This window comes from Crocodylus siamensis, chromosome 15 (genome assembly GCF_052110815.1).
Source record: "Crocodylus siamensis isolate JL-2025a chromosome 15, ASM5211081v1, whole genome shotgun sequence".
Lineage (NCBI taxonomy): Eukaryota > Metazoa > Chordata > Crocodylia > Crocodylidae > Crocodylus > Crocodylus siamensis.
This window is the reverse complement of record NC_143409.1, coordinates 38,739,469-38,759,457: the sequence shown is the minus strand read 5'-3', so window position 1 is coordinate 38,759,457 and position 19,989 is coordinate 38,739,469. Positions and strand designations below refer to the sequence as shown.

Here is a 19,989-nt window from a genome sequence, read left to right as displayed (position 1 = left end):
TTATGGGTAAGCTGGATGGACTAGAAGGTATTAGCAGATTTCACATACAGGTTTTGATTTAAAATTTATGTAAGGAGGCAACAAAGTGATTATGCTACAGTGCCTTATACATGCTCATCATATTTCAAAGTCTTGATCCTTATATAGAGAACTATATCAAAACTCAGCTTTTAATTAACCAGCCAAGAACTGCAATATATCGCATGAAGTTCCATCATTCCTTCAGGAAAAAGACTGCTCTCTATTTTCTTTACTATACAACCACTTTTCTAAAAATTTGCTACATTGGCATAATAGAATTTATTGTAGTCATCACTTGTTGGTCAACAAACATGCAATACTTAACATACATCTTGGTCAGATTAATAATCATTTACTGCTTTTGCTGGAAAACAAATAGGAGGTTGGCTTTTTTAAAATTATTATTATTATTATTAAACTACCATATTTGCCCACTAACTTTTATGAAATTTATTCTGTAGCCACACCAGTTGACATTAAAGTTTTGTCTGTTTCAGAACTGATTCATATTGTTCCAGAGAACCTTTAAAATGGCCTGTTGAGCAGCACTGGTGAAAGAAATTTCTTCGAGTTACCAGGTTACACAGAACACGGGATGCTTCTCCATCGCATCAGGAAACAATATCACAGATGAGGAGGCTAAGAATGTTATTACGGTTTCCTTCGGTTCAGGAAAACTGAAATGTTATTATTATGGTTTCCTTCAGTTTCCCTCCCTCAAAGGAACAATACAGCAAAATGCTTACACTTTCAAGGGGGTAGTTACAGTTGTGAAGTGACTATGTTAAGCAGCACTTCAAGTGTGAACTAGAAAAATTCAGTGTTTGGTCCCGAGGGCAATTCCTACCAGCATCTCAGACTTGGGCAGCACTCTAGTCTTAAATGCCATATGAGGCAGCTCCCCTCTGGCTTCCCACTTTGAAGCAGCCCATGACACAAAACTGTTCAGCAAAAGCACGCACATTTTTGCCGAAGGATGACTACTCCAGTGATGGAAAAACACCCTCAGCCCTTCACCCTTACCCACATAAGCCAAGAAACCATCTGGGCCTCCTCACTTAATCTAAACAGGAAGTAATCTAGCCAGCAATGTGTAGAATAAATACTTTGAGCCATTAAAACAATCAACCTACAAATATAATTATATTTGGTTATCTGGTCCATCTTACTTGCATAGACTATATGTGAATATGCATCAAGAATCCTTTCTTACTTAGTGTCTAGTTACAGCATTATTATTCCAGGTATGGGGCACAACAACTATGAGGTGCTAATGACATCAGCAACCAGTGATACTGTAAGTAAAAAAATGAGCTTCTGCTCTGTCTGAAAACCAAATGTAATATCTGACTGTTGAACACAAATCCAAGTTGGTCCTGAATTTTAAATTCTCATTGTTACATAGTGCAACCAGCTAACCAATGTGTTTGGCTACTTGAAATAAACTGGAGCCACACTATTAAAAAAGGTATTCAAAACACCAAATACGCACTAAAAATCAATTGCAGTTTAGCACCCAAATGCTTTTAAAAGAATCTACTCTCTGTAGATCTTTGACTGGAAGTGAGGAAGCAATTTAAGAAAGTTTACATTTTGTCTATTATTTAAGCTTGCAATAAGGTGGCTTTTTTTTAAACTCACAATGGGCTTATTATAACAATGACATCAAAAATATTTTGTTGAAAGATTATAAGAAGCAGGCAAAGAAAGTAAGCAACTAAAAACCACAACCTGTAAAGGTTTAAATTATTCATGATGGATAGTGTACAAAGCTCATTTAAGTGGTTGACTCAACAAAACATGAGGGGTTTATTACTTTTTCTTTCCCTAAAAAGTTAAGAGTATACACTTTTTCCAAACAGACCATCAAAATTATAATTTGTTTATACAATTTACAGTGAAAAGCTCCAAGATGGCTTTGCCCATCCATATTTATTCCAAGGAAATTTGAATCATTTTATAACGTAACTCAGAATATTTTAGTTTCCATATTTAAAAATCAAGAGCTACACTGTAAGGATTTCAGTTTATAAACAACTGGTTTCCACCCCCCTCCCCCAAAAAAATCAATCCATCAATGAATGAGGGTAATTTGCATCATACTGGCTACGAGTTATAAAACAGTTTGTTCGGGAGTGGCTCAGAAGTCCAAAATCATTCATCTTGCATTTCAAAGTCATGAATAGAAGGCTGCCTTCCACTGGTCACCACATCCACTGTAACATGGACAAAAGCCCTCTTATAAAGTTGACAATATAATCCCCACTTACAAAAAAAGCTTTTGTTTCACTATTGAAAAAGACCTCATTGAGATGCTAATCATATGTTGCATTGTGGTTCCTAGAAGGCAGTAAAAAGCATATTGTTTCAAAAGGCTGAAACATGGGTGACCAAAAATATTCTAACCTAAAGCAAAGATTCCTTTCACTCCCCCACAAACTCTCCCAAATTCACAGAGTCTATCTTGTTGTTTTTCTCCAGTGTAAGTTATTGCTAAGATAGTTTGCCTCTGTTACATGAGACCTAGCATTTAGATTACAGCAAAGGAAACAAGTTTGTATGCTTTTCTTTCTAGTTAAGGAGTTGCATAAAGCTCATTTAAACTACAATCACAAAATTACTGGCAATGTTAAAGTTGCACGTGCTGCAGGCATAGAAAGTTTACATCTCACTAAAGCTCTCCAAGTCAACATCTCCAATATTATATAGAGTTCTTTGAATATCAAAAATAGAGAACATGGTAACCTACTTACAACAGAACAAAATCAAATAAGTTACCACAGGATCTAGCTTTTCTTTAGATTCTGCATTATCAGAAAGTGGCCAAGATTTTCAATGAGGGTTGCCAATCGTTAATTCCTCTATCAATATTAGGCATTTTTAAAAAAATGCAAAAACTCTATTTTCAAAAATAGTGAGCAAGGGACTGATTTTAGGCAATCATCTGAAAATATTTCTTGTTTCTAACTTTAACAGCTTTTCCCCCTATGGTTAGAGACTGCTTTTCCAAATTGAACCAAATATAAACCAATAAAATACTGCCTGCCTAAGTAGTTAGAGATGCATCCTGCTCGCATTCAATTTAATAAGATTGTAATCAAGCATAATGCATCCCTAGTTCTCCCTCTCAAATCATTCATCTGCTCCTCTGATAGAGATTACTTTTAAGACAGACACATCAACTTTTCTAAGGTTACCAAACATACATCTTTTAAAAAGTACATTGCATTGCCAAATATTAAATCTGCCCTAAGAAGTTTAAAATTCAATACAGAATTAAGAGACATACTAAATTATGTGCTCGTGAATAAACATATGCCAAAAGACTAATTTTAAAGTGACAACTAGATCACCTCTAATAAGTCTGCTGCTTTCCCCTTGGCCTTTTTTAATTTTTGAATGACTTTTTCCACCTGTAATTGCTTCTCCTGTTCCTTATTACAGTGCAAAAGCTATAGCACACAGCTGGGAAGGCAATCAGCTGTCTTAAATGTCAATATTCCTCCTCAACAAACCTCTTGAGATGTGAAATAATATATGTTGTGGTTTTTCTTGTGGAAGTTAAGAGTTGTATTTGTTTTGTTGCTAGCCTGTGAAGATAGTTCGGGCTCGAATGTAAGTCTCTTCCATGATAACGATACACTACCTACAAACTGTAAGAGTCAAAATTCACTAAGTTTACCAATACATACACTTGAAATTTGTAATATATTCAGTTTATGAAATCAGAAGAGCTATATAGCCAGCTAACTTCATAAGAACGAAGTGCTCACAGTCCCTTTAAAATTATATAACATGGGTAGTTTTAGGTACAGTACTCATGTTTTAGGTGGGAAAGGAATGGCAGGAGAGGCCAACATTGTACATGACAATGTTAGCATGATGGGAAAAGGCACAACGTGTGTAAAGTTTAAACAATAGCCGTGAAACAAAACTTTATAAGAAATGCAGTCACAAGATCAGTGGAATTTAAAGAGATTTTAACATTAAAAGAAATTAGGAAAAAAAAAGAAAGGGGGGGGGATAATGCAATGACTGAATTTTTAGCTGGTCTGCAAAAGGACAAAAGATCACATAACATAAACTTGACATATTATCATTGTAACAATGGCCCTGATGGCATTTCTCACATTCTTGATTCTTCTTTTCTATATGATCACATGGCTAAAGTTTTATCAACAGTTTGTTCATATATTACTGTGGTACGAAGCGTATGGTCCATGTGATCTTGCTGGACATTCTTCACTGATATTCACATCAGACAACCTGCCTCCTACATGCAAGCAAAATAATCTTCTGGCTTGGAGAAACTATTTTTTGTATACACGCTACATGAGACACATTCATGATGACTGCTCTGTTATTAAAACAGGTAGATACAAGCATTATCTCATGTCTGTGATTTACAAACTTCACAAGAGGATTCAGTTAAACAACTCCCATTTATGATGATTTTTTTTAATGTGTCAAGTCAATGATATCGCCAGAATCCTCGCTCCTGTTGACGTTGAGGAGCCATGCTAGGATCTCAGTAGCTTGTTTCTGGTTGTGAAGAGCCTTGGAAATTTTGCAAAGCCTCTCTCTCTGAGCTGACAGAAAACTGTAACAGTATTGCAGCTATCTGGGCACCCTGAATTCCCCAACTATGGAAACCGCAATGAAGAAAAGAGTAGCTGGTCTCATCTGGTGATCTAAAGTAGAAGAGTCCTGGACCCACGTAGTATCCTGTGAGCTACTTTTGCAATTGATGCATAAAGATTCTGAGGTAAGTGATGACTGTTCAGAGGCCCAGTGAGAACTAATAGGTAGGAAGCTGCTTACTGCAAAAGTGCTCCAGCAACCTTCTGCTGGGGTCTTATCCTGTGACCTGCCACGTGGGCCACCTGGCTCCCTGATAAAGTCAGGACCATGCTTGGTTCTCACAGGAGACTTCAATCACCCTGACATCTGTTGGGAGGGCAATACAGCAGTGCACAAGTAATCCAGGAATTTTTTGGAGAGTGTTGATGCCAACTTCTTGATGCAAGTGATGGAGCGGCCAACTAGGGGCCATGCTCTTCTTGACCTGCTGCTCACAAACAGGGAAGAACTGGTGGGAAACATAGTAGTGGACAGCAGCTTGGACAGCAGTGACCGTGAGATGAATGAATCCAAGATCCCGGGGGAACAAAGGATGGACAGCAGCAGAGTCAGGACCCTGGACTTCAGAAAAGCAGACTTCAACTCCTTCAAGGAACTCATGGGAAGGATCCCCTGGGAAGCCAGACTGAGGGGGAGAAGAGTTCAGAAGAGCTGGCAGGACTTTAAAGAAGCCTTACTGAGAGTACAGGAACAATCCATCCCAATGCACAAGACGACGAGCAAGGATGGCAGAAGACCAGCTTGGCTTACCAGGGAACTATTCAGTAAACTAAGTCACAATAAGGGAGCTCATAAGAAGTTGGAACCTGAACAAATAAATAGGGAGGCATATAAAAGCATTGTTTGGGCATACAGGGATGAAGTCAAGAAAGCCAAAGCACAACTGGAGTTTGCAGATAGCAAGGGAGGTGAAGGGTAACAGAAGGATTTCTACAAGTATGTCGATAGCAAGAGGAGGATCAGGAAAAGTGTGGGTACCTTACTGAATGGGGGAGGCAACCTTGTAGCAGAGGATGCAGGAAAAAAGGCAGAAGTGCCCCATGCCCTTTTCACCTCAGTCTTCACAGGCAAGGTCAGCTCCCAGACTACTGCATCAGGCAGCAGAGTTTGGGGTCGAGGCGAGCAGCCAACAATGGTGAAAGAACAGGTTAGGGACTATTTAGAAAAGCTGGACATGTACAAGTCCATGGGGCCAAATGCGATGCACCCAATGGTGCTGAGGGAGTTGGCTGCTGAGATTGCAGCGCCACTGGCCATCACCTCTGAAAACTCATGGTGATCAGGAGAGGTTCTGGATGATTGGAAAAGGACAAATATAGTGCTCATCTTTAAGAAAAGGGAGAAAGAGGATCTAGGTAACTACAGACCAGTCAGCCTTACCTCAGTCCCTAAAAAAAATCATGCAACAGATCCCTCAAGGAATCCATTTCTAAACACTTGGAGAAGGAGATTACTAGCAATCAGCACAGATTCACCACGGGAAAGTCATACCTGACCAACCTGATTGCCATCTATGAGGAGGTGACTGGCTCTGTGGATGCGGGACGGCTGGTGAATGTGATATACCTTGATTTTAGTAAGACTTTTGACACACAGTCTCCCCACAACGGTCTCACAGGCAAGCTAAGGAAGTACAGGCTGGATGAACAGACTGTAAGGTGGACCGAAAACTGGCTGGAGCATTGGAGTTCAGAGAGTAGTATAATCAATGGCTCACTGTCTAGTTGGCAGACAGTATTAAGTAAAGTGCCCTAGGGGTCAGTCCAGGGGCCAGTTTTGTTCAAGGTCTTCATCAGTGACCTGGAAGATGGCATAGAGTGCACCCTCAGCAAGTTGCAAGCTGGTGGGAGTAATAGATGTGCTGAAGGGTAGGGCTAGGATTCAGAGTGACCTAGATTAATTGAAGGATTGGGCCAAAAGAAATCTCATGAGGTTCAACAAGGACAAGAGAAAAGTCCTGCACTTAAGACAGAAAAATCTCATGCACCAGTACAGGCTGAGGGCTGACTGACTGGGCAGCAACTCTGCAGAAAGAGATCTGAGGGTTATAGTGGACAGTAAGTTGAATATGAGCCAGCAGTGTGCCCTTGTTATAAAGAAGGCTAACAGCATACTGGGCTGCATTGGTAGGAGTGTTGCCAGTATGTCAAGGAAAATGATTATTCCCCTCTATTCAGCACTGAGCAGGCCTACATCTGGAGTACTATGCTCAGTTTTGGGTCCCCAACTACAGAAAAAATGTGGACAAATTGGAGAGCCCCCTCCAAAAATGCTGAGGGATCTGGGGGGACATGACTTATGAGGAAAGACTGAAGGGATTTGATAACAGCCTTCAACTACCTGAAGTGGGGTTCAAAAGAGGATGGAGCTGGACTGTTTTCAGTGGTGGCAGATGACAGAATAAGAAGCAATGGTCTCAAGTGGCAGGTTCGATACTAGGAAGAACTTTCTCACTACGAGGGTAGTAAAACACTGGAAGAGGTTACACAGAGAGGTGGTGGAAGTTCCATCCTTGGAGGTTTTTAAGACTCGAGTAGACAAAACCTTGGCTAGGAAGATCTAGTTAGGGATGGTCCTGCTTTGAGCAGGGGGTTGGACAAGATGACTTCCTGAGGTCCCTTCCAACCCTCATTTTCTATGATTCTATGCTGTGACCAGTCACTGCTGTGACATTAGTTTTTGTTCACAACAGCAAAAGCAGAAGATAAATGTCAGCCCCTTAGTAGAAAAGGATGCACGCCGAGGTTACATGGAAATCTTTTTGTGGGGCAAGGTTCTGGAAGTCTGTACAGATGAGGGATGGCACAAGGAATACACTAGTCCACATAAGGTAAGGCAAAAATGCAGCTGCTGTCCATGCCAATCACCATGAAAAGGGTTCTAAAGGAAAAGAAATAATGAGAAATTCACAAGGGAACAAAGGAAAAAACCTTGAGTGAAAATTTGGGTTTTGGGTTAACGAGCATCTCCCCCCCCACTCCAGCTGCGGCCTCACCAAGGCCGAGTACAAGGGGAGAATGACATCCCGGGATTTGCTCGAAAAGCATCTATGGATGCACGCCAGCATTTTGGTCGCTTTACTAGCCGCAGCATCGCATTGCAGGCTCATGTTCATCTTCTGGTCAATGATGACCCCCAAGTCTTTTTCTTCTGTAGTGCTAACCAACGTGGCACTCCCGAGCCTATAAGGGTGCTTCAGGTTTTTCCTCCCAAGGTGGAGAACCTTGCATTTTTCAGTGTTAAACAACATCAGGTTCTCGTCTGCCCATTTGCTGAGCTTGTCCAGGTCAGCCTGGATCACACGCCTATCTTCTGGCGTGGATGCTTTGCCCCAAAGTTTGGTGTCATCGGCGAACTTGGCCAGTCCACTCCTGACTCCAATGTCCACATTGTTAATGAAGATGTTGAACAGTATGGGTCCCAGGACAGAGCCTTGAGGGACCCCACTGGTCACAGGGCACCACGATGAGTGACTGCCATCAATCACAACCCTCTGGGTCCGACCACAAAGCCAATTTCCCAGCCAGCGGATTGTGGTGGAGCCAAGGCCACAACTGGGCAGTTTGGCCAAGAGGTGATCATGGGATACCAGATCAAAAGCTTTTTTGAAGTCAAGATATATGACATCAATCTCTTCTCCCTTGTCCAGGTGATAGGTCACCTGGTCATAGAAGGAAATGAGATTGGTCAAACAAGACCTACCTGCAACAAACCCGTGCTGGCTGTCCCTTAGAATGTTAGCCTGGGCCAGTCCCTCAAGGATGGCCTCCTTAATAAACTTTTCTAAGATCTCCCCCAGGACAGAAGTCAGGCTAATGGGCCTGTAGTTAGCCGGATCCACTCTCCTCCCTTTCTTGAAGATAGGCACCACATTGGCCTTCTTCCAGTCTTCGGGCACTACACCAGAGAGCCAGGAGTTTTCAAAGATCCGTGCCAGGGGCTGGGCTATGACGCTCGCCAGCTCCTTGAGTACCCTGGGGTGCAGGTTGTCAGGGCGAGCTGACTTGAAGGTATCCAGCTTCAAGTCTCTGATATGTCAAAGAAGATCTCTGATATGTCAAAACCTGAAGGAGGACAAGACTTATATAATTCTCAAGTATCTTAAAACAGATACTTCAGCGAGATGTCTCGGGGTTACAAATTTCAAACAATCTAGGTTGCATTGTCTGCATTTCCCCAAACTTGCATGCCAGAATGTTGTATGTTTGGACCTCTTAAACAGCAATGTGAAGAAATCAAGGATGTACATACCAAGGAAAAACTGATTTCTAGTATTCAGATAAATTAGGTATCTCTTTCGTAAACTGCACCAAGGCAAGAGCTTTAAAATTTGAGTTTCATCATCCCTTATTCTGCAGACCCAAAGAACTAATAACTATTAGGAAGCCATTTTTAACAATGTATTTGCTAAGGGAAGGCTTTGTGTTGACTGTTTAGCAACCGTTCCACTAATACACTAATTAGATTGCTAGGAAGTTACCTCAAGTGGAAAAGTAGGGAGTAGAAGGCAATTGGATTGACTGAAGGCAAACCTTGGACCAATCTTTTAGAGATAATCCTCATTCTGAAGCTTACCAATGGCGTAAACAGTTTTTGACGTTTAATAAAAATATTTTCATTTCATCTAAAGATCAAAATGGGAATACTTACTGATATCATCTTCATGATAAATGACAGAGTGAAATGGTAGGGCTCTGTCCTTAATATATCTCTCTGCTGGCTCAACATAAAAGGTGCCACTGTGCGTCTGGATGAATCCTTCAAATCTTCCATCAATAACAGATCCATGGCTAAAGCTTCCCTGCTCACCTATTAGAGAAGGAAGCAAGTGTATTTTTAAAATAAAATTCATACTTCTCTAAAATGTTTCAAAAGAACACATCTAAAAACCAATGCAATAAAACCAATAAAGGTACAAATAAGCTATACAGTATGCGAGTACTATGTGATAAATCAGAAAGAATAATCCTGATTACAGCACTAAACAAACCTTACAGCTAATATGGAACAGAAGTATTTTTAGGAGGAGGAGGAGGGGGAAGACAGTGGCAATGGTGGTGGTAGGTAAAAAATTCACCAAAAATGCACAGGAGGAATTCAGGTCTAGTTTATATGTTAACTTCTGTCAGACTCTCAACTGATTTATTTAAACAAATTGATTTCTCTATACGTATTTTTTTAATAATTTAGTTTAGGTACATATCAACACATATGTTTACAGTTATTATCTAAATGTTGTACATGCACACCTGAGATGTCCTTTGTTCATTTACCAATATTTGTGTGGGAAATTAAATTTATAGTCTAGAACAGCACAAGGAATGAAAGGTAGTCCTGTCCGTTGCATGCAGCCAAAGGCAAAATTTGGCAAACCATAGAAAGTTAGTTTTTTTCCCCCTTAGACTCCATTTCTCACTTGTGGTCTAAAGCCTTGTATTTTGGAATGAGGCATGCTAATATATTTAATGCAATATTGTATGCATAAACTGACCAATCCTCTATTTATAAAATTCTTATATAGTGTTTGTGAGAATGAGTTTTTAAAGGAGTTCTAAATATTCATTCATAGGGTGCAACAGTAACTACTATCCAGTTTCTTTCAAGACAAACTATATAATATGACCACAGAGTACTTGAATTGCCTTTGACCACAGTAAATAACGATATTTAAATCAGAACTCTACAACAACAAAAATCAACCCTAATATTACTTCAATAACTAGATTTTTTCTTTAACAATGGGGGCTTATGTTCCATAGGCAGAAAAGTGTCAAGCTCCATAACCCATATCAGACAAAGTTATGCTTGCCATAGTGTGCAGAGCAGCTGAATGCAATGTAGTCTGTAAAAATTATAACAAGTAGACAGTACTTAACAATTGCACTTACTCTGGGGAGGGAAGGCAGCTTACCAAGCAAGTGCCACTGTGTTAAGACCATTTAGATCGGGGGTGGGCAAAATACAGCCTGCCAGCTGACTGGATCTGGCTGGTGGTTACCCCTGCAGCACTCTGCATGGCCCTGAGCCCCACCTGCGCCCATCAGGGCAGCCCACACCACACTCCCGCCAGTGCCCACCAGCCTCACCCTTGACCAGTGCACAGCTTCTGGTGGGGCAGTTCTTGGTGCAGCTGCAGCCAGCTGGGTGCTGTTTTGCTCCCCTCACTACCAGTGACAGCTGCCTGGCTGAAGCTTCCCCCCACCCAGAGTGGCACGGCACGGGCAGGAATGGGTGAAGGAGCACTGCTGGTGCCCACCCAAGCCCCACAGGGAGTTTTAGTGAGCTGTTGCACATAGGGGGAGGGGAGTGGCAGGAGAAGACCTGGCCCACAACAGCTCATCAAAACTCCAGATATGGCCCTTGGGCCCAAATAAGTGTCCACTCCAATTTAAGCCAATCTAAATCTGCAGGTCTACAAATAATGGGAGTAACTACTATATGGTTGTCAAAAAGTTCGAGGTGGTTGATTACAGGACAATACAGACAGCATCCATGCAAAACACCTCACATTGGTGACAGTAGCAGTATGCCTTAAATCTTCTTTTTCCCCAATTTTTTCATCATTTTCTCATTTTTACTCAATTTATACTTGTACATTATTGCATCCATCTTCCTTCATGAGGATGGGGACAGTCCAGCTGCAGCTATCTTACTTTCCAGATAACAACAGCTTATTCTCAGTATCCATTTATCTTTTAAAATGCAGAAATATTGGCCTGTTTTGTGCTATCAGGCTTCTATGAAGAGCTTTTATGTAAACATACTTCAGCTTCAAGCTCTACCAATCCATGAAAATTTGAAGCAAAATATTCATCCGAGAACAAAAGATACACTTGTGGAAGACAAGAGCAGAAAAGTTAAATATGTGAAGAAAAGTATGAAGAATACCTTAATTTTAAATCATAAAGTATACAAGATTTAAGCATTCTTTCACATTCCTTGAAATTTTAGAATAATCCAGATGAATTAGCTTTTCAGAATAATCAAGATAGTCCTGGTCATCTTTTAAAGAAAAGCTAACTTCACAATTACCAGTAAATTACTGGATTACTATACCGTTGAACATGATTTGAAACTTCAATGTAGATCAGAACTGTCCAAATCAACAGCCCAAAGACTGCATAGGGCCTATGAGGGGTTATGCTGTGGTCCTCGGGCTTCTACTCAACTGCTCCTCCCACCCATCCTTCCAGCTATAGCAGCAGCAGCCAAGGACTCTTGGTTGCCTCTCACTTTTCTTGCCTTTGTGTCCTGTGCCCATATCGAGTGCCCACACTTAAGGGGTCCCCAGCGTGGTGCAGCAGAGGAGAGAGGGCTGCCCTCAAACAGAGATGCAGTGGCAGAAAGGGGAAAAGACCTATGGTTCACACTAAGCATATGGTTCACACTAAGCAGCCAGGGACCACACTAAAAGTTCGACAGCCCTAGCGTAGACTATATAGTCCAGAATTAAACAAGGATTGGGGCTAAATAACAATTAACCTAACATTAAGTCAGAGATTCAGCTTTTAGAGAACGTACCAAAGTCTTTTTCCTGCCCTTTGTGCAGGGGGCTGGACTCGATCTTCCAAGGTCCCTTCCAGCCCTAATGTCTATGAAGTCTTTAGGCCCGCTGACCAAGAGCTTAGGGCTGGGAAAGCCTCAGCCCCACCCCAATTGTTTGTTGCAATACATACTATACCCACTTCTACTAAAGGGTTAGATCAATAGCTTCTCTTTAAGCCTTTTAAAATAGAAAGGCAGTCTGTGTGGACATGTGGTCCAAGATTAACATTCAGAAAGGACAGATGTCCTGATCTGCTAGATGGTTGATTTTATAACCTTAGGGGAAATAAAAGTGATCACCTACAAGAATGGCCTCATGTTAAGACTCTACTGAAACCCTCACGTGAAAACTTCTTCTTTATTTGTTGAGTCAATTATTAATGGTTACTATCTTTTATCAAAAAAAATGACTAGATCCATTAGCCCTGGAGCAATGATTCTCAGCCAAGGCGTCCCACAAGATCCTTTGAGGTGTGGCACGGGAGACGTGATGAGACAAGCAGATAAGGACAAGCTCAGGGTCCAGGTGTACATGCTGCGTCTGTCTGGCAGCTTCACAGCTCTTATTGCCCAGCCCCTCTACAAGGAGGTAAGCACTACAATAAATAAATTAGTTTTGGAAATGGGGTGCTGCTCGATTCACAAAAGTTACGGAAAGGGTGTCTCAAGTCAAATAAATAAGGGGTAAGCCTAAATGGGGCAACAGCCACTTCCCTAGAGGTATCTTGAGTATCTAATGCCAAGACAAACTAATGAATTATAACAAATTAAAAGGGGGTAAGAATATGCCATGGAGCCCATGCTCCATAATAACTGTTTATGTTCCTGTGCTTACTTTGCTATAAGTGAAAGCCAAACTAGGGCAGCTCATCCCACACTGAAACAGGCTAAACTACTGTAGTTTAGCTTTCATTTACAACAGGATAAGAGCAGTTCCACAGTTACTGTATGTTCCTTACATAGTAAGTTCCTACCAGTTCCAGTGTAAATATAGGTGGGGGGGATCATAATCAGTTACTTAATTAAATATTTCTACTTTCAAGTCATCACTAAAGAAGGATGTATCTCTTCACTGGAAGGTTGAAATGTCTATAAAGTGAACAAAATAAAAGATTGCAAGCTAAAACATTACTTCAAATAGACAAGTACTGATTAATATAAGCTACATTAAGATGCAGTTGGAAGTGAATACCTTGAAGAACCTTTAAAAAAATATCCAAATAGAAAAAAGTGCTTCCTATACATGCAATTTCTGTGCCTGGGTATGCCCCCTCTTAATTGGTGCCCAAGACGGATGCCTCTCACCCACCCCTATTTATGTTACAGGTGTCTACCCTCGATTAACGCATTCATTTTTGTATTTTTCCATATGCTGGTGTTTAAATACCCTGTTCACCACATTGTCAGAATCCTTGAAGTACCAACTTGCCTGGGAATGCAGTAGGGCCATGCAGCTGTATTTAAACAGGCACTGGTGAGCTCAAAAGGTTTAGCCTTCTGGTACAGTTCACAGTTAGGTAAATCATCATCTGGCTGAAGGAGGAAGATTTTATAGCGAAGTATAATACCCACATTCTTGAAAAGTTACTTAATATAATTTATGTTCAAACTTGAGACTTAAGTTAAACAAATAACTGGCAAATTAAAAAAAGTTAGGAAAAAACAATAAATCTATTCATACTACAGATTTTACATTTTTCAAATTCATACTTAGAATAATTTAATAAATCCCGTTGATAACATTTAATGTCAACATTTTATTAAGCTTTTGCATTTTAATCTATTTAAAATATTGTACTTACCATATATATGTCCAGTGTAAATATGGGAGGTATCATAATCAGTTACTTTATTTGATATTTCTACTTTAAAGTCATCACTAAAGAGGGATGCATCTCTCTTCATTCGAAGGTTAAAATGTCTATAAAGTGAACATAATGAGACTTTATAAACTAAAATATAACTTCATATAGACAAGTGCTGCTGAATGTAGGCTACATTAAGATGCAATTACACGTAAATACCTTGAAGATCCTTTCAAAATATCCACATAGAAATAATGTTTCTTATAATACAATAATAGTTCAGTTCAACCCATAAGAGTATTCTGGTTGTTTCTACTACAAACAAAATATGCAAATAATGCCACAAAATATTTAAAGCTAGAAATTGTGGCCAGAGTTAAAGCTCACAAATCTCATCAGCCAAACCTTAATTAAAATATTTGCTCCCATCCACCCCATGAGACAAAGGAACTACTGGAAGAACAGTTATTTTTTCCTGCAATGAAGCACTATGAACTATTCAAGTTACAGTTTCTTTCATTTCAATTTCCTTTGTTTTCATACTTCCAACATGGATGAGACTTAAAATATAGGAATATTAGCTGTAGAGTTGAACTGAAACCCACCCAAAACCCCAAACAAAAACTGAGAAAGTTGCTAAAATTTGTAAGAAAGTCAATGCAACAAGTAGCTATGTCAGTTCAACTTTATATCCAAATTAAACAGATTTAGTTATGTTCAAGTTTCTCATGCAGATTTCCAAATCCACCTGAGTCCAAAAGAAATTTAGATAGCACCCTGGTAAGAAGGAATACAAGTTAATGGTATTAAGTTGAATAAGTAATCAAAGTACAAGACTTTCCTTTAGGGTTTACAAACAATTAATCAAATGTGGAAAAAAACCCACTCTTATGTTGTATAATTCATGACTAAAAGCTGTCAGGATGCCACCATTCCAGGATAAAGTAATGGTGTGAAAAAAATCTTAAGTAGTCTGAATGCTGCATTAGTTGCGATAAGAAAGTATGCCACAAGTACTAAAAGAGTGTCACACCCAGAATCCACTGTTTTGCCATTACGGCAGGCATCACATTACTTAACTACATATATTTTAGAAAGAACTAGTTGAAGTTCATTTGCACAAAGTAGTGACAGCCACACATACTTACCAATTGCCTGAATTCTAACTAACAGTTAAATAATGTTTCTTCCCTGAAGGATATAAAGCAAGATAGAGATTTCTTTAAAACAAGGATCAGACTACCAGTTTTTAATTTGATTTAAAAAATACAGCTATTATTATCTTGTACATGGAAAAGCACTTTAACTTTCCTTCATCTAACAGCCTAGGACAGATCTTCACCTCTTTAAATTTTCTCTTCCTCCTGGAGATGTCCTACATGTAAAAGAATAATCCAGTCTCCATAGTTAACTAATGTCAAACTTCATTACAACAGCAGCATCGTGGCTGCAACAAGTGAATGGAATGTTTCAGAGTAAAATTCAGCCTCATTAAATTTTGCTTAGAAACTGTTAAGTCAGTTTACAGATTTACTCCTTTATCTCTGTGTTTGTTAAAAGAGAGTAATGGACTGTTGAAAATAAGTAACCAGGCTGAACATTTCCAATTTTAATTTATGTAAATTTAAGTCAGCCACAAGGTACAAAATAAGGTGTATTACTATTTCTAACACTTTTAGGTACCTCGGCATAGTTAACAGGTAGTTTAAAAAGTGTAAATGTGATTATAAGCTTCAGACTAAAGTTTGCTATTTGACACTGATGCTTAACTCAAACAAAGTTCAGCTTTAAGAGTATATCTGACTTTTTCTTTACTATGTTCTTTTCAGCAAGTGAAACACTCACTAGCTTCAACTTAGACATGAATGCAGTAGCATGAATAGGTTCCATGTCTCAAATAACAGTCATGTGAATTTATGTTCCAGCACATTTGCACACCATTCTTCAAGCCTTGTGCCTCCTACTACCAAATCACAGACTAAAGCAGGCTTGTCCGTACTTTGACAATGGGAATCCATCCCTCCTTCTCTACCCTGAACATATCACACTAGTCCAACTTTGCTGCCTCCCTCAACCTCAAACTGAACGATCAGTAAATACTCAATTATCCATGGAACTAGCATACCCCATTTCACCTTTGACAAGTCTAAAGCCACCAATTCCTTCACAGATGGCACAGTGACTGCACTTTGGATTATGAATAATCAGCCCTGTTGATAAGATCACTGAGCAACTGTTAATTTTATATACTGACTTTTAGTCTTTCCCCAGTACTAAAGAAGTCCATTAGCTAATCAGGTTCTTCTGGAACTATTTTGAACAACTATTTTTTCATCATTTACATTTGCTTCAGGGTAACAAGATTATCTGTCATTACTATTAATGTTGTCCATTTACACGCTCTAAATGTGTAGACAAAACAAACCCCCAAACAAGCCAATACCAGTCACTTCATTTTTATTTGATTATCAAGATGAAAACAAGTCCCAAAACTTTACACAGACAGTGGTAACCAAAAAAAATCCACAAGAATTTTATATATTAAAAAAAAAAGAAAAGAAAAGAAAAGTTTACTGAATTAAATTCACGAACACACAGACTCAATTTGCAAAACAAAACAGTAGCTAAATATGGCCCTTGCCCTCTGAATTGTTATGCTTTTAGAGGTTTGCACAGAAGTCTCAACAAATTAGCTATTTATTATCAGCAACAAAAGCAAAGACACCTCAAAGTTAAATTTAATTGAAAATACCATTTTGCTCAATACAATTTTACATAACTTTATGTTCTTATTACAATTCAACTGCCATTCCTGAAAAAGATACCTCTGTGTTACATAAAAAGTGCCCTACTGGGTCAGACCAATGGCCCATCTAGCCCAGCACCCTCTCTCTGAGAGTGGCAGGGTTGAATGCTTTAGAGGGAAAGCATTGAACCAGACATATCTAGACATACCCCCTATTCATTACCCACCATTACTGATTTACAGATCCAGAAGAAACAACATTTCCCACCATTCTGTTTAACATCATCCCTGAAATTGTCTGGTTCCTTTCCAGACCTGGCAATGCTATCTGCCTCCACCACTTCTTATGGCAATGAATTCTACAAGTTAATTTGTTGCTTTAAAAAAAAGACTTCCTCTTGTTAGTTTTAAACCTGTTGCCTACCAATTTCAGTGGGAGCCCCTAATTCTAGTATTCTGGGACTTGGTAAAAAAACAGTTCCCAGTTCACTTAATCCATACCCTTCATTATTTTATAGACCTCTGTCACAGCCCTCTTCTCAGCCTTCTCCCTTTCAAACCGGAGAGTCCTAGTCTTTTTAGTCTCTTCTGGTACAACAACTGCTCAATTCCCTCGGATCATTTTGGTTGCCCTTCTCTGTACCTTTTCTAATTCTATTATGTCCTTCTGGAGATGTCAAGACCAGAACTGCATACAGCATTCAAGATGCAACAGCACCATGGTTTTGTATAATGACATGACATTCTCAGTTTTGTTTTCAATTTCTTGATTATCAACTCCAAGGTCTCTTTCTTGAGTTGTAACAGCTAGTTCAGAATCCAGCATTGTGTACATATATATCTGAGGTTATTTTTCTACAAGTGTATTTACCTTACACTTGTCAATACTGAAATTCATCTGCCATTTTTTTTGCCCATTCACTCAGCTTAGTGAGAACTTTCTGCAGCTCCTTTCCAGCAGTTTGGGATTTAGTTACCCAGAATAATTTGATATCATCTACAAACTTGGAGAGTTCATGGTGCACCTCCATTTCCAGGTCACTGATTAAAATGTTGAACAGAACAGGGCCCAGTATAGATCCCTGTGGGATCTCATTTTTTACCTCCCTTTATCCTTAAAAGTAACCATTTAGCCCTGTCTTTTAGCAAGCTCTCAATTCATGAATACATAGTTAAAATCACAAAAAAGCACGACTGAAATGAGAATCTCCAGACATCATCTATTCCAACTACCTATCACTGAGGCAGGAAGAACCATATGCAGTCCATTCCGACATGCTTAACATCTTCTTGCCCCAACACAACAACCATCATGGAAAACTGGCGTCGAGTGGGTAAGGTAACCAGTAGGGTGAACGTGCTGGACTTTAGGAAAGCTGATTTCAGCGAACTCAGGCGATTAGTGAAGGATGCACTGCAGAGTAGTAGTTTTGAAATGATGGGAGCCCAAGAAGGGTGGCTGTGCCTTAAGGAAGCTATCCTTCGAGCACAAAGCGAGACGATCCCCGTGCGAGGTAAAAGAGGGAAAGGGGCCAGGAGGCTTCCCTGGCTGACCAGAGAAATCCAGGGCAGACTAAGGGCCAAAAGGGGAGCACATAAAAAGTGGAAACAGGGAGAGATCACCAAAGAGGAATATACCTCTTCTGCTCGTGCTTGTAGGGAGGCAGTTAGACAGGCCAAAGCTACCATGGAGCTGAGGATGGCAACCCAAGTAAAAGACAATAAGAAATTGTTTTTTAGATATATAGGGAGTAAAAGGAAGGCCCAGGGAGGAATAGGACCCCTGCTAAATGGGCAGAAACAATTGGTGACGGACAGAGGGGACAAGGCTGAACTCCTCAACGAGTTCTTCGCCTCAGTGTTCCTAAGCGAGAGGCATGACAAGTCTCTCACTGGGAGTGTAGGGAGGCAGCAGCAAGGCACCAGACTTCCATGCATGGACCCTGAGGTGGTGCAGGGTCACTTGGAGGAACTGGATGCCTTTAAGTCGGCAGGCCCGGATGAGCTCCATCCGAGGGTACTGAAGGCACTGGCCGACATCATTGCAGAGCCACTGGTGGGAATATTTGAACGCTCGTGGCGCACGGGTCAAGTCCCGGAGGACTGGAAAAGGGCCAATGTGGTTCCCATTTTCAAGAAGGGGAGGAAGGAGGACCCGGGTAACTATAGGCCAGTCAGTCTCACCTCCATCCTTGGCAAAATCTTTGAGAAAATCATCAAGGCTCACATTTGTGAGAGCCCGGCAGGACAAATTATGCTGAGGGGAAACCAGCATGGGTTCGTGGCAGGTAGATCGTGCCTGACCAATCTAGTCTCTTTTTATGACCAGGTCACAAAACGCCTCGACGCAGGAGGAGGGGTGGATGTCGTATACTTGGACTTCAGGAAGGCCTTTGATACGGTATCCCACCCCTTACTGGTGAACAAGTTAAGGGGCTGTGACTTGGATTACTGCACAGTCCGGTGGGTGGAGAATTGGCTGGAGGGTCGCACCCAGAGAGTTGTGGTGGATGGGTCGGTTTCGACCTGGAAGAGTGTGGGCAGTGGGGTCCCGCAGGGCTCGGTGCTTGGACCGATACTCTTTAATGTCTTCATCAGCGACTTGGACGAGGGGGTGAAATGTACTCTGTCCAAGTTTGCAGATGACACTAAGCTATGGGGCGAAGTGGACACGCCGGAGGGCAGGGAACAGCTGCAAGCAGACCTGGACAGGTTAGACAAGTGGGCAGAAAACAACAGAATGCAGTTCAACAAGGAGAAATGCAAAGTGCTGCATCTAGGGAGGAAAAATGTCCAGCACACCTACAGCCTAGGAAATGACCTGCTGGGTGGCACGGAAGTGGAAAGGGATCTTGGAGTCCTAGTGGACTCCAAGATGAACATGAGTCGGCAGTGTGACGAAACCATCAGAAAAGCCAATGGCACTTTATCGTGCATCAGCAGATGCATGACAAATAGGTCCAAGGAGGTGATACTTCCCCTCTATCGGGCGCTGGTCAGACCACAGCTGGAGTACTGCGTGCAATTCTGGGCGCCGCACTTCAAGAAGGATGCAGATAACCTGGAGAGGGTCCAGAGAAGGGCCACTCGTATGGTTAAGGGCCTGCAGGCCAAGCCCTACGAGGAGAGATTAGAGAAACTGGACCTTTTCAGCCTCCGCAAGAGAAGGTTGAGAGGCGACCTGGTGGCTGCCTATAAGTTCGTCAGGGGGGCACAGAAGGGAATTGGTGA

General features: G+C 40.8%; 1 protein-coding gene across 1 annotated transcript in view; it reads right to left on the bottom strand.

The window, feature by feature from the left end:
- Positions 1-19,989, bottom strand: part of ADAM10 (ADAM metallopeptidase domain 10) — a 114,416-nt gene that overhangs the window by 55,558 nt on the left and 38,869 nt on the right. The window contains exons 3-4 of the mRNA XM_090028256.1: positions 14,010-14,128; positions 9,313-9,471 (exon numbers count right to left, since the gene is read on the bottom strand). Of these exons, the coding sequence (XP_089884382.1) occupies positions 9,313-9,471; positions 14,010-14,128 (278 nt within the window). The remainder of the gene's footprint in view (positions 1-9,312; positions 9,472-14,009; positions 14,129-19,989) is intronic.